The 13997-nt window shown below is 37.8% G+C and overlaps 1 protein-coding gene across 1 annotated transcript in view; it reads right to left on the bottom strand.

The window, feature by feature from the left end:
* Nucleotides 1–1779: 1779 nt before the first annotated feature.
* Nucleotides 1780–13997, bottom strand: part of NDST3 (N-deacetylase/N-sulfotransferase (heparan glucosaminyl) 3) — a 62646-nt gene continuing 50428 nt past the window's right edge. The window contains exons 8-13 of the mRNA XM_010575547.1: nucleotides 13849–13972; nucleotides 9719–9893; nucleotides 8550–8720; nucleotides 3795–3904; nucleotides 3120–3222; nucleotides 1780–1899 (exon numbers count right to left, since the gene is read on the bottom strand). Of these exons, the coding sequence (XP_010573849.1) occupies nucleotides 1780–1899; nucleotides 3120–3222; nucleotides 3795–3904; nucleotides 8550–8720; nucleotides 9719–9893; nucleotides 13849–13972 (803 nt within the window). The remainder of the gene's footprint in view (nucleotides 1900–3119; nucleotides 3223–3794; nucleotides 3905–8549; nucleotides 8721–9718; nucleotides 9894–13848; nucleotides 13973–13997) is intronic.

The raw sequence follows: 13997 nt of genomic DNA, 5'->3' as shown, positions 1-13997 counted from the left end.
CAAAATCAATAAATAATAAAGATTAGCAGTTAGAGGTACAGTAAGGATCTCAACATCTGTTTTCTATTTAGGGAATAACAGACTGGTTTCCATTCCATTACCTTGAAAGTTAAATTATATGATTACATAAATGTCGTAAAACAGCACTGAGACAGAAAAAGGTTTTCCACCATTTGATGCATGTTTTTAACTATTCACCCTAAAACGAATTATGAAAACATTATAAAGCTACTGTAAAAAGCATTGCATTTAGTACTGTAGTTCTCTTTTGTTTTCACTACCTCTTCATGCCTTTAGAAACACTCAGAGCCAAAGTTCAGTGGAGAAGCATTAAGGCCATACTCAGTTTTCATTGATCTTCTTTCTCAACTTTTAAGTACTATTAATTAGACTTTATCTCACATCTAAACTGATGCATTGTGAGATGCATCATTGAAATGTATCACATAAATGTAAGGCTGGATATTTGTGTTTTCCATGATTAGAGTGTAAATTTCTACCATGATTACACATTGTGTTTATTTCCCCCCCCCCTAAAACTTATTCCTAATATATAATACCAAATACATTTAAAATGCCTGGAACCAGAACCAGTATTTTCATCTGGAAACCTGACAGACTTTTGCAGCTGATGTAAACTGAAGGTTACTGAAAGATGCTACAATTTTGATCAAGTTGAGGGATCTTGGAATACACAAAGCATAGACTGAAGGCAAATAAATTAAGGAAAAAATAGTGGTGCAAATTAAGGCAATCTAAGTATGGATCTGTTTATGCTCTTTATGAGTTTTTCATTCATTTCAGTGGAGTCACTCCTGATTCACAGCAAAGTAAGCCCAGAGTGCAGTATCCGGATCTGGCTGCTCATAGAAGCCAGGAGTGAAAGGCTGTTCATTGCACTGCTTCAGTTTGGTTCACAACTGTTGAAGCATAATACTGCTCATAAGGATTATACTGCAACTTTTGTGCTTCACATGTCCAATTAAATTTCTGTTCAGATAATAGCTATATTCTGTATTTTGCTATTTCAGTCAGTACAAAATCAGACATAGTAATTATGGACAAAGGCCCTTACCACATTGTAAGGGTTTTGTTGGTTTTGTTGTTACAGGCTGTAATCACAGGCAATGGTTTGGGTTTTGTTTTGTTTGTTTGTTTGTTTTGGGGGGGGGGGAGCGGTTCTACACTGCTTTTGCCTGTGGCTTCCAGATTTTGCTCTGTGTATTTTGATGCTGTGCACAGCTAAATCATACATGATAACTGTACCTCTCACCCTTGTTAGTATATACTTTGGGTATTAGCAAGCTGATTCCAAAGGCAGCAGTACACTTGGCATTTTGTGCTACATTAAATTTTCTTATTTTATGCAAGACAATAATCAAATAGTAAGAAAAACTGTCAGCGGTCTAACAACGGGCTACAAAACCTGCATGAGACACAATACTTTTAAACTGATATATAAAAATGTAAATATTTACTGTGGAATTGGACAGGTCATGTATCTCTGAAGCTTATACCAGTTGCAAATAACTTCCACATATGTGCACAGCAGTCCACAAGTCCACAGGCCCAGAAATGTTTATGAGAAAGATTTGGCCCACCAGAGCTCTAAGAAACACATGTATTTTCACAATCCACATGCCAGCACATGGAAACAATTTCTATCTTTTACCCTTTTTTGAAGAGGTATATCTTACAAGACCTTCTGGTAGCTACTGGAGACTTTAGGTATGACGACTGAAGTGTGGAGGAGAGATTTCAAAAAGCCTTTCTTCAATGCTATCTTACTTTCTGTAGTTCCTGTCTCAGCCACGATGGCAGGGGTTGTCCCAATTTGTGTAGGAGTTTTGACAGTTCCACGTTGTGATCTCTGTAGTAGCTTGACAGAAAAGCCCTGCACTGATGGATACAAAAGGAGATATTTTTATTTAATAAAATGCTGTACTGCAGTTGCTGTGAAGTCTAGGTTTCAAAGTTTGTTATACCTGTGTCAAAACTTTACTTTCTCTTATGCAATTTATATTGTTTTATGCTATCTACTGCATGCAAGTTCAAGCTCTTCAGTTAGGAGCTGAACTGTAAAAGGTAATTTCAAGAGAAACAAAGGTTTTCCAAAATGAACACTGAAGTCAAAGCAAAGGATCTGATTCTACTCTCAGATAGTCATGTAAATTAAGAATCACACTGAAGCTGATGCAGTTACTTTGAATTTACTGAAGTGTGATTGAAACCAAAGCTTCCAAAATATCTTCATACGTAGGCATGTATCAATTAGTAACCCCATTTTCAGATGTATTTAGAGTTGAAAAATACAACAATAAACGAACACAGTCTTGTCCTATCTCTGGCCAAAAGCCTTCTCACCCAAAAATTTTTATATCAGTATGATTCTATAGATGTAAAGTTACTTATAATTTAAGTACTGTGAGAAAAAAATCCTGACTTACTTGCCACACTAATACTTACTGCTGTTCAAACTGTAAGTTGGTATTTGCATTTTAGTCAGGCTAAATGAAATGGGAATAAAGGACAGAACAAATGTAAAATTACAGCTAGAAAAGGAGACTAAACTGCCCTTGAGCACAGGCTGCAGCATTTGATCTGATGGAAATATCTTCATTTGAGCATTTGTATTTATAAAATTCATAGAAACAGAACCTAACATCTCTTAAAACTGGATTATATGAGAGTCTGCATTACTTGTCACGGTCTAACTGCTCTCAAAGACAAGGAACCAGACACAAATACACATACCTGATCATGACTGAGAAAAAATGATGCACTGCGGAGCTTCTGCTGCTTAAGTCACTTAGGTAGAGGGGACAGTTTTCACAGTGAATTTCAGGGAATTTCAGGGGTGCCAAGTTTATTTTTCTAAGGGGTGCCAAGTTTTAAAAGTTGTTTTTTTAATGACTTAAATTCTTCACATTTGAAATAAAGAACTGAAAAGGTCTATGCACTCCACAGCTATCTTAAATGTTTCATTTGTAGAGAAAGGTAGTTAAATAAATATCATCTACTTGATTTTGTCTTCTGTCCCTTCTTATGATTTTGCATGTGTGGTGTCCCATATGTGGCAACTGAATCCCTGTATAATGCCAGTGAGCATAATGGTTTACCTCAGAATCCATAGGAGGGTATTTTCTACCTTTGCTCTTTCCAAGACACTTTGTTTTTCCTTCTTCCAGGAGCTGACACCAGAAACCTTTATGTGAATCGAACCTGAAACAAATATTTTGCAGCGTAAAGGCTGTGAGATACTGTAAGGAGGATGCATCTCCCAAGTTTAGACTGAAGACTCAAAAGAGTGAACCTAAGGTTATCAGTCTTATTTTAAGGGCAACCAAATCTAAATGTCAGAATCCAAAGGATTTGTGTACGTATGTCTTTATGATATACAGAGTGGATATTACATTCCTGACTGAAACCAAGGAATCTGTCTTGCAGCAAATGTCAAAAATAAAGAGAAACTAATTCTCTTTCCTTTCTGGTTATGCATGTCAGCATTCCATGTTCCACTTATGGAAATAAAATTCCTTTTGATTCATCGAAAATTCATATGCAAATCTCACAAAGCAACACTTACTTTGTCCATTTGTCAGAGGTCTACTTCTGGAACAGTCAAGTTCCACATTTCTAACTCTGAATTGTGTTCTTTGCAGACATTGAAGAATACATCCTACTGACAGCTCGGAGAAGTATGAGAGGCTTTATTTTGCAGTGAGCTTACTTACAGACTAATTGGCATTTTAGAAATGTAGGAACATGTGAAAATGATGATTAAATTAACTCACGTTAGGGCTTCAGAGTAATTATAATGAGGAGAGACTCCTAGAAATTTCTGCACTTCATCCATTACGGTAGATGGGTCAGTTCTCAGCTGCTGTCCATCAATAATTAGCAACTACAACAAATAAAATAAACGGAAGTGTAATTTAAAATTTGTTGTTTCAAGTTTCAAACTGAAACTTCCACCTCTGCCAAATTCATTCACTATATTAGAGTACTGCCCCGGAGAATGATAATTGGTCCAGTTTTAATTGTCATCATCATTAATCACCTGGGAGCAGGGTAAATGGCATGTTAATTTAATCTGAAATTATATTAAATTGGAAGCTGTTGTGACAACAGAGAAATAGGAGTGCAGGATCTAGAAAGATAAGAAATATTGGCAGGAAATAGAATGAAATTTGTCCAGCCAAGAAAAAAAAGTATTAATGTCTAGGGAAATAACGTATAATTCTCACAGACACAAACATATACATATATATGTTACAGTAATGTTGAAAAGCTTGTCACTGGAAATGACCAGAAAGACAGAAACCAGTAGGTAGATGTTAGGTGAAATGCCTTATTTCTAAACCCATACAACAATACATAATTGTATTAAAAAAACTTCTTTGAGAATATGAATAAGGGCAGATGTTACGAGGACCTTAAGGCAGGGATGTAGGTAGATACAGAATGTGCAACACTTCTCTAAGTAAGCCAGGTACTGGTAGGTAATTTCTTTTTCTTCTTTTCCAGTGCTTGACCATATACACACTCCCAGTAGGCTAGTTCAGACAGGGCCACCCTTTTACCTGGAGATGAATCTTCTGGGAAACAGACACTACCCGAGAATTTTATCAAATGTGGTATTATGCCCACATGACCCACTGATGGTGCAGTGAGTTTGGGTCTTTGTGACTGTTGGAAGAGAAGCAAAGTCCCGAATGGATTAGTCAAGCAGTCGTTTCCTGTCATGAAAACACCTCTACTTTTTGCATCATGCTTTAGTGATGAAAAGGAGAGGGTAAACAGATTCGCAGATGGTTCAACAATCTCCTTCTGCAAGCAGTGCTGAAGCTTGTTTTCACTTTTCCATGCAAGCAGAGATGCTAAAATCATATGAATTGCTTCCAGGACTGGATGAAACTAAGAGGTTTGCAAGACTATGAGGTTTCAGAGCATAATCAAAAGGGAGAAAATGTCTTTTCTTTTGAAAGATCAGTCTTGGAATTAGCCATATATAGCAGGCAGACTTAGAGATGCGGATTAGTGCAAGTATCAGGCTGTTCAGAAAGCAGTAGCTCATTCCAGAAGTCTTTGCAATCAGATACACAGTGACTGCCTGAGTCCAAAAATGAACTCACTGCTTTCCTAAGACATAAGCTTTGAAAACAAGCCTTAAGTGCTTCATAGCAGAGAGGTCAAAAACCACCCCAAATGGGGGATATTTCCACCTGAAAGAAAAAGAGTGAGGTTGTTTTCCCTCACTATTTAAAAAACACGTAGAGATAAATATCTGTGCCATTCCCACTTCTGCCACCCCAAAAAAGACATGCAAGAAAAAGATTTACAAGTGGAAATTAATTCAAATTCCTGACATTCCCAGGGAGCAGGTAACAAAAAATGCTCTCTCTCAACCTTCAGGGAGGTTGTAAGGAACTGAGGCAAAATTTTTCCTTACTTGTACTGATTTATTCATATGCTGATCTCAGGAAGATGCAATTTCATGAAATCCCTTGAAATGTAAGGCATTTGTGAGGTGGGAAATTTAAATAGTGTTAATTTTTACAAAGTAGGTAGCTTCATATATAATGAAAACACTATAGATGAAGTATTCTGAGTCACTTTACAGCATATTGATCATTTTACTGTAATACTGCTGACAGCTGAGGAGATTGTTTAAGTCCTTGCTCTGCCACTATGTCTCTTGTGTGTATATATATATAGTGTCTAAAAGTCAGCATGGAGGGAGAGGAGCAAGAAAGACAGTTTGGAGAAAAGAACAGCTTAGAAACAGCTTGAGTCCTTCAGCTTCAGACTAGCCATTTAATGATGGCTGTTGCAAAATCAGCTTGATTTCCTATAGGGCTGGTGCATGAGCATATCTTTTGGTTCATGGGGGAGCTTGTCATGCTAGGTCTTCTTTTCTTCTGTATGACTGCATTGAAGCAATGAGTTGTAGGCAGGAAATTAACTTAAGAGACATGAGCTTCCTGAACTTCCAGAGATCTGCCTTGGTGGCCAGACAAAAGAGGACTTTTTGTATGACAAACTAAGTCAATCAAAATTCTGAACACCTGAACCCCAAATTTGCAAAGTACTCTGAGATTTGCAAATTCTTACCATGTAAGACAAGCGTGCCGTTACCACTCTTCTAATGAAAAGGGGGACCTTGCCTATTCCTGTTGCTACTTCTACCACTTACTGTATGCCTGCTGACTTCATAACAGACATTAAGACCTCAATTCAGTCACATGTGTAGAGACCCCCAAATTTATACAGCATTAAAAATTATAGATAGCCTCAGCTAGTCTGGGTGAGAGCTCTTTTGGTGAAGGAAGGCTCTCATTTTTTTAGATAAGGCTATACTTTCAAGCTAAGCTGATTTTAGGTCTGCCTTATGTAACTGTTCTATGCTTCAACAGTTTCTTGAACTTGTTAACTAGTTTGGATGTGGCCTACTCTATACCGTTGCTTTTGCAATGCAAGTTAATCCCTAGTACTTTTACAGGGAAAACGTAAGGCTACCAGGGCTGGTTCTTCGCTATCACTGTGGGATGTAAAATCTGGCAAAAATCTGAATGACAATGCATATTGTTCAATATTCATGGGTTACTTTTGGAGGAAAGCTAATGAAAACATAATGTAGAGAATTTCATGTGAGTATCACGATATTACAGTATTGTGTATCTCATGAAGTCTGCAAGGCTGGCCCAAAAGAGAGTATGTGGAGACTAAAACCAACTAGATGCATCAGAGCTTCCTTGGCACACCCTGGGAAAACAGAAGGTGCAGACTCCAGCCAACTTGTCTCAGCTAAGCGAGTCCTGGATAAACAGAAGGTTCAGATTGCAGCCAACCTCCCCCAACTAAAGTAATCTTTAAATGTTGGGTGGGGAGTAGTGCCAGACACACTGCTAATGTCAGAAAAATCCATCCCAGAAATAAATCTACCAAGGAGATACTGATCACGTGATATTGTCTGCCTGGTCTTGTATATCACATGATGTTCAGGGCTTAGGATGTGCATCCTTTGAGGCTTGATCTTATACAGGGCCAGAAGGAGGCTAATGATTTGTATGTTATATGCCAACAGTAGCTTACAGGGAGATCCAATTTTCAGGTTGCTTATGTGTGACCTGTACTGAAACCTATGGGTCCATAAACGCACATCCTTTGAGGCTCAAAGACACACAGAGAAACTGCTCTTAACACAAAGAATACACGGAGGATTCAGGATCAGTGACAGATACCAAATGTAGATGATTAGGAACACCAACATGCCAAACTGTTTCAGCACATGAATGAGTCCCAATCAGAGGGTCCGATATGTGGATGCACCATTATGGGCAGCAACGTGTGAGGAACTTGCAAAACCAAAGTGTGCAAAAGAGACCCAGTGCTTTGAGAGTTACAGAAAAGTCATGTTAGGCAAAACATGAATTCACCTAAAAAACTGGTGATGCCCGAGATGGCAAACACACTGAGGTACACAAAGGCTTTATCTATATTGCTAACTAAAACAAATCAGAGACAGCTTTCTGGTCTTGAGGCCAAATGGCACAGCATGACCTGGATCCATGTTGCTAAACTCTCTCACCTGCAAAACCAAACTGGTAGTGTCCACAATCCCCAATGGTAATCGTTCTTGTTACCTAAATGTGCTCTGGAACTGCTTGGCAAGATGCTTTTTGCTATGGGTCCAAACTGTGCCAGAAGTGTGTTAAAAATCAAGCAGTATGGACAGTGTGTGAACTCTTGCACAGGTACAGCTTTATTTACTACTACAATCATAGCCTAAGGAGGCTGACACCGTGGGAGATTACTGCATGAAAGGACCAAGAAGTAGGTGAAGACACGGATGCATTTAAATATTAAGGTGTTACAAAACCACTAGATCACATCCATTTCCATGTAGTAATCCCCATTTCAGACGGAAAAGGTATTTTTTTACACCCCAAAGCATTCAGACACCAAAACTCTTCTCAATTCATGCAGGGAGGGCAATATCCCAGCTGACATCTTTTGATGCTTGCTGATACTTGCTACCACTCAGAGTAGACAGAAATACTATTGAGCAGCTTCCCTTTAGTTTCCTTCAAATTTTTCTTTTGGGAACCCTGATGGACTATCTGATATTAAAGAGACCACAAAGCACTGCATGCCTGTTTCTCTTTTCCTCAACATTATTGACAAAGAGCCAGACAGAGTGATGAAAGCATGAGCAAATGAAAACCAGCTGTAAGATAAAGGCAGTTCAAGGTACAAGAGAGTTGAAGGAGTACCAGTGATGTTTCTTGAGCTTCCAGATTATTGTTCTGATTTATTTTGCAGAAGAAGCTCCCAGCTGTAGCATGCTAAGACATGACATCCCTAGCAATGACAACCAACTACTTAGAACATGGCTATGAAAAATTACAATCAATGTCTTCAAACATGCTCTAGTATATCTAGGATATCCCTGAAGATCAGTATTCAATAGGGAAGACTTTTACAAAGGTAATCTTTTAGGATTTTATATATGTAAGATTAGGATGTCAAGTTACAGTCTTATTCACCTGATAAGGTGGGAAGTAAGTTAGCCATCTTTCAATATGGGTAGCATACCATCCAGGTGCTAGACATCTCTTTTGGAGAGCTCTAAGCTCAGATGGGGCTCGAGGTCCAGCTGTGATCACCTGATAGAAGCTGAATTTTAGAGCTGCAGGATCTTCATGTGATCGCTGATGCTGTAAAAGAAGTTACATTGCTGGAACTTTATGGACCACAAAAGTTGAAAAACTAAGACAAAACTGGTTGGTCTTACTGACCTGGCCTTACTGACCTTGTCATGAGCGATTATTTACATTAAAAGTTACTTAAGAAGTCATCATCTGTATTAATTCATTGAAAATGCTGGGATAAACATTGTATCAATAAATATTGCTTGTGTCAAAAGAAATCAGAAGCTAGACTGATAATAGCAATAACAAAACAGAACGTATAAACATTTATTTTCAATAAACTGAGTGGCAGGTTTTGTACAAATGAATTGGGCATAATAAACACAAATACTAAGAAGCTCTGCTTCAAGTAGTTTCATATTTTCTTTTTCTAGCTTACATAAGGTAAATACTCAGAAAGGCAAATTTGAAGAAAGGTATTTATGAGGATCATTGGATAATTTAGGTCAGAAGGGATCTCAGTCGGTTTCTAGTCAAGCCTCCTGTCCAAAGCAGGGTAAGCTATGGGATCAGACTCAGGGCTGTGATTACTTCTCATCAAAAAATAACATAAAATATGTCATAGAAGTTCTAAGAACTTTCTTCTCTTTAGAATTTTATCTTTTTTTATATATATCTTTATTTTGCCAAATTCCTGTTGAAATCTGCAGACCAGAAGAAGAAAAATTTCTTGGTATATCTTGTATTTTGAGCATGAACTAGATAACTATGTCTATAAACTAATTTTTTTATGTGCTGATTACAAAAAAATCAAGGAAGTAAGCATTTTTACATGCTTATATTACAGGCAGATTTTGAAAAGGTGGTTTCTGGTATTTTAACCCTTTCAGGGTTACTTTGACAGATACCTCAGTGTATGGGTGATCATATATGGTGCACTGACTGACAAATAAAAGCTTGTATTATGCACACCCTTTATATACATATATACTGAAAGGATATACAGAGAGGATTCAAGGTGGAAACCTCGATTGGTGCCTGCCTGTGTTCTTCAGAGTGCATACCTGGTACCAGGAATAGGCCCGATCAGATGGGTCGATGAGGATGGTGATGATCTTGGCCTTGGGTATGAGGGAAGCTGCTCGCTTAGGAGCTTCCTCAGAATGGAAGTAGTTGGCACTTTTCTCAAAGAGGAAGTCGGTGGTGACATTAGAAGGAGTGGGGAAGAAATCCATGTACCTAGGAAAGTAATATCATTCTCAGAGTTACTTAAAAGTCACACAAAGGATGACAAATCTGTTAAGTGTATTTTATTCTAGAATAATCAATTAAAATAATAGTCTAAATGCAAAATAAAAGCAAACAGAAGTTTACATTATATTTTTGATTGTATTTTACTTGGTACTAGCTTTCTTCTTCTCACTACTTATAACTAAACATTGCAGCTATTTTTTGGTAACTGGATGAAAATGTTACAATACTCATGTATCTTCTTAAAATTAGTAAATTCTTGCTTTTCAGTCAGAACAAACTCCTGTCAAAGTCAAAAGTAAAAATGAGTTTTCCAAATATGGCCTTTTGCTGACTTCAATTACAGTGCCATACCATAAGAAAAAAATATTGAGTATCAGAATTGCTTTTACCCAAAAGAGAAAAGAGCTCATCTTTGTGGAGAAGATGCACTGAAAAAATCCCCCACAGCTTATCTGGTAAAAGGTTTCTAAGCAGTGACAGCATCTTTCACTTATTGTTTGGAGTCACATTTTTGTGGAAAGATGGGTTGTATTCCTTTTAGTTTTCTTTGTGAGCTTTCCTCATCCATTATGAAGTTGCAGTTAATTTCCAGCAATCTCCTATGTCACATGAAGACTTCTTTATCCATGGTCCTCAGACCACTTTTCATTATTGTTGGGGAAAAGAATAAATGGGAAATGTTGGTCTTCTTGATTTTTCAGTTAAACTCTGTATTGATAAAATAAATGCCATTTAAAACAACCTCTTCTGAAGATCATGCGTAAGGACTGAAATTTCTTCCAGTGCTTAGAATTTGCTCTATTCATAGAAGTGGGCTACTTCAATACAAGTGACGTGCTCTTGTTGGCTTTGAAATCGTGACCATTGCAGTCAAGGCCAGAAGACTTGGTAGGATGGAACTGACTGATGCACATGCAGTTTTCTTTAGGACACAGATCTCACAAGATGATGATTAGCATGCAGGCACTGATTACAAGGTATTTAGAGAAAAGGAAGGAATCTACAGTGGTTTAAAGAAACTAAATTCTCTGACACCTGATTCCAAGAAGTTAATTCTTATGAGCAACTTTTATGTATACAAAAGCAAACATTGCTAAGTTATTGTTTTGTGCTTCTTTGGCACATGAATGGATACCTGTCGTCAGAATTGTGCAAAAGTGGGCTGGCCTTCAGCTGACAATTTTCTATGCATTAGATAAGGAATAATAGTTGTGGATTCATTCATGCTCTTAAGAGTAGTAGCTGGTAGATTTCCTTGTATCAGAGACCTAAATGATGTCATGCGAAGGGCTGATGGATGGGCAGGTCCCTGCATAATATGCTCAAAGCTGCATTCAAAAATTCTGCTAAAAAGCCGCATAGCTATTACTAGACTCACATTCAGATTGTACATAAAAAAGCTGAAATAAGAGGACAACCAAACAGAACAGAATGAAAGGCTGTCACTGCCCTGCTAGTTTATTAAGTGTTTATATCTGCCTAATGCTAACACAAATATCTGAGAGTATGATACTGTTTCATTGAACAACGGACCCTATTTCCCAAAAAATATGAGCGCTGACTTGATGAAAATGGTGAAGCTATACCAATTTCTGCTCACAAATAAAATTATTAGAAACTAATGACTCAACCTGACTGTGTGACCTCAGAATGTTTTAGCAGAACACCAACAGCAAAGAAAAAGGCCAGCTTTGAAAGAGGCAATAGGCACTACAGGCAAATCTGCTCTAGATCATGTATGGTGTCATTATGCTGTTGTACTCAAGTCCTAGTAGTAGGCTGAGTAAATACAAGGCAATGAGGACTACAACCTTATAAGGAAACACTTAACATTAAATATGACACTACACCAAATTTTGGGAAAAAAGTTAATTGATTCTTTAGATATCATGGCAAATTTGAAAAAAAAAGCAGAAGTTGATGTGGTGTCAGTGAAAAATGGTAAAGAGATTGTACCACCTGGGATATCAAGAGGTTAGAAAGTTCAGGCTCAGCATTTCTGCTGAACACCGACTTCAGAATTCTTGCTCGGTACCTCATTCACGAGACAATTACTAAACTTGACAAGGGCAAAGCAGAGAGGGCTTTAGAGAAACTTGTCTAAGAAATCTGTAACAACGCTTACTTACACAAAGAAATACATGACTGGTCTATTTAGACTTCTCCATTTCAAGAACAGAAAGATCAGTTCTCATCTTACTGTTCTGTTATCTCTACTGAGAGACTACAATATACACATCTATATGTCCTGTGCTGAGGGCTGAAAGAACCCTTTCCTGCTTCTGTAGTTGGCCTTGGTCTAAATGTAAGCTCGGACAAAGACTAAGTCAGAGTCAGCTCTGGGAAAAAGTTGTATCTCCACAACCATAAAAGAAATTGAACTGATTGTTAGTTGTGAATACACTTGCCTTGAAAGGATCCTAGCCAATTAATGGACTAATGAGGAGAGACCTGGTATCTAATTACCATTTGGTAAGCTCATTACATGCCAGCATTAAACTACACTATCAGACTGAAGGTCAGAGAGATTTATCTGGCAGACAGAATGCAAATCTAAGAGTCAAGCAACTACACCAATGGGTAGTTCTGAGTATTCAAGACTTAACTGTGAGAACCTGGCACGGGTGAGCGGGGCATGTAGCGCAGAGGTACAGATAGCCAAACGGGTGCTGTAGAGTGAGTACCTGTCAAAAGGATGTCCCTGGCCTGTACAGGTTGACCACTGGGAGCTTTATGCACCAGTGCTGTGTTATGATGAAGGTAATTAGGCACACGTCTAGCAGACAAATTGTATCTGCATGTTAGGGAAGTGGATATGGCAGGAGGAATGAGAGAAGCAGCAAAATGGTCTTCCAGCAACATGAAAACATTGATGATGTGAAGAACTGGCTCATTGTACTTCAGCTGTCTCCATCAGTGTGGACCTGCTATACCTCGCTCGCATGTCATCTTCTCTGACTTCCAAAGTCTCCACAGCAAATAGTCAGCTTTCTCATTTCCAGTCATTCAGCTGGCATCTCTCTATTGGTAATAACTGGCTGATTCACCACACTTTGTAATAAGAATCTGCTACAACAATTATAACTCTGTAAAAACTAAGTGACTTAAAAAGAAATTGGATCTGATGTATCTGCACTAAGACCATATAACAGTGTTCGCCCTGTTAATTTTATGGATGAATACAAAGGTAAAGGCAAGAAAACTATTTTCCCTTAAACTGGGGGAAAAAAAGAAACAAAACAAAATATCAATAATCTTTTATTGCTGCTCCCCAGCCACTACAGCATGTTACTGCTTTTCATCTTATGGTGCTTTATACTGCAGCACTTTCTGAAAGTAAGAGAAATCAAGAATGACCTTCTGGGAGTAGCTATGTCTGGTGATTCCCCAGTAGCCATAGTGAACATGGCAGTGGCGATACATACTTTTTTAGCACCACTTACTATGGAGAGACTAACGTTCTCCTAATCACCTGATCTTTGAAAATATTTTGAGAGGCTTTCCCTGCCCCCCTTTTACCTGATCACTATTTCTAAATCCTATTTGAAGGAAAAAATGCCTCTCCCTGATACTACCATTTTTCTCTTAAGAAATGAGATTTCCAACAGGAACATAATTTTTGCCTCCATATATCCAACTAACAACCATTACTGTCCCAACTTCAAAAGCATGTGTAATGAGAAATACATATTTTGTTACTGTTTTGCATATATTAATACATGGATATTTACAAGAAAGCCTCACAAAAGTCAGCGCACTTAACGATATTCTGTAGTAAGATTGTTATTCACTTGCATTTATTTATCATTTTAGAAGGACACTGAAGGTTACATTTTTATCTCACTCTACATATAAACAGTTACCACTACCAACAGTAATGTCATTTTTGTATTGTTCACAATATATAAACTTTTAAATTTATACTAATAACCCATCTTACCAATCAATCCCCCTGTGGTAGTTATTTCTATTAAAGAACTGTACCTCCTCAAAGGTTTTTGGGCTGGGGGAGTTACTAATGATGGAAGGATGCATGATCAGGAACAAATACAAGGCTGTGGTACCTGCAAATAGGATAAAAATGTAACC

This window comes from Haliaeetus leucocephalus, unplaced genomic scaffold (assembly GCF_000737465.1).
Source record: "Haliaeetus leucocephalus isolate CR32 unplaced genomic scaffold, Haliaeetus_leucocephalus-4.0 Scaffold484, whole genome shotgun sequence".
NCBI lineage: Eukaryota > Metazoa > Chordata > Aves > Accipitriformes > Accipitridae > Haliaeetus > Haliaeetus leucocephalus.
Note: the sequence above shows the minus strand (reverse complement) of the source record. Positions and strands in the feature narration are given on the sequence as shown.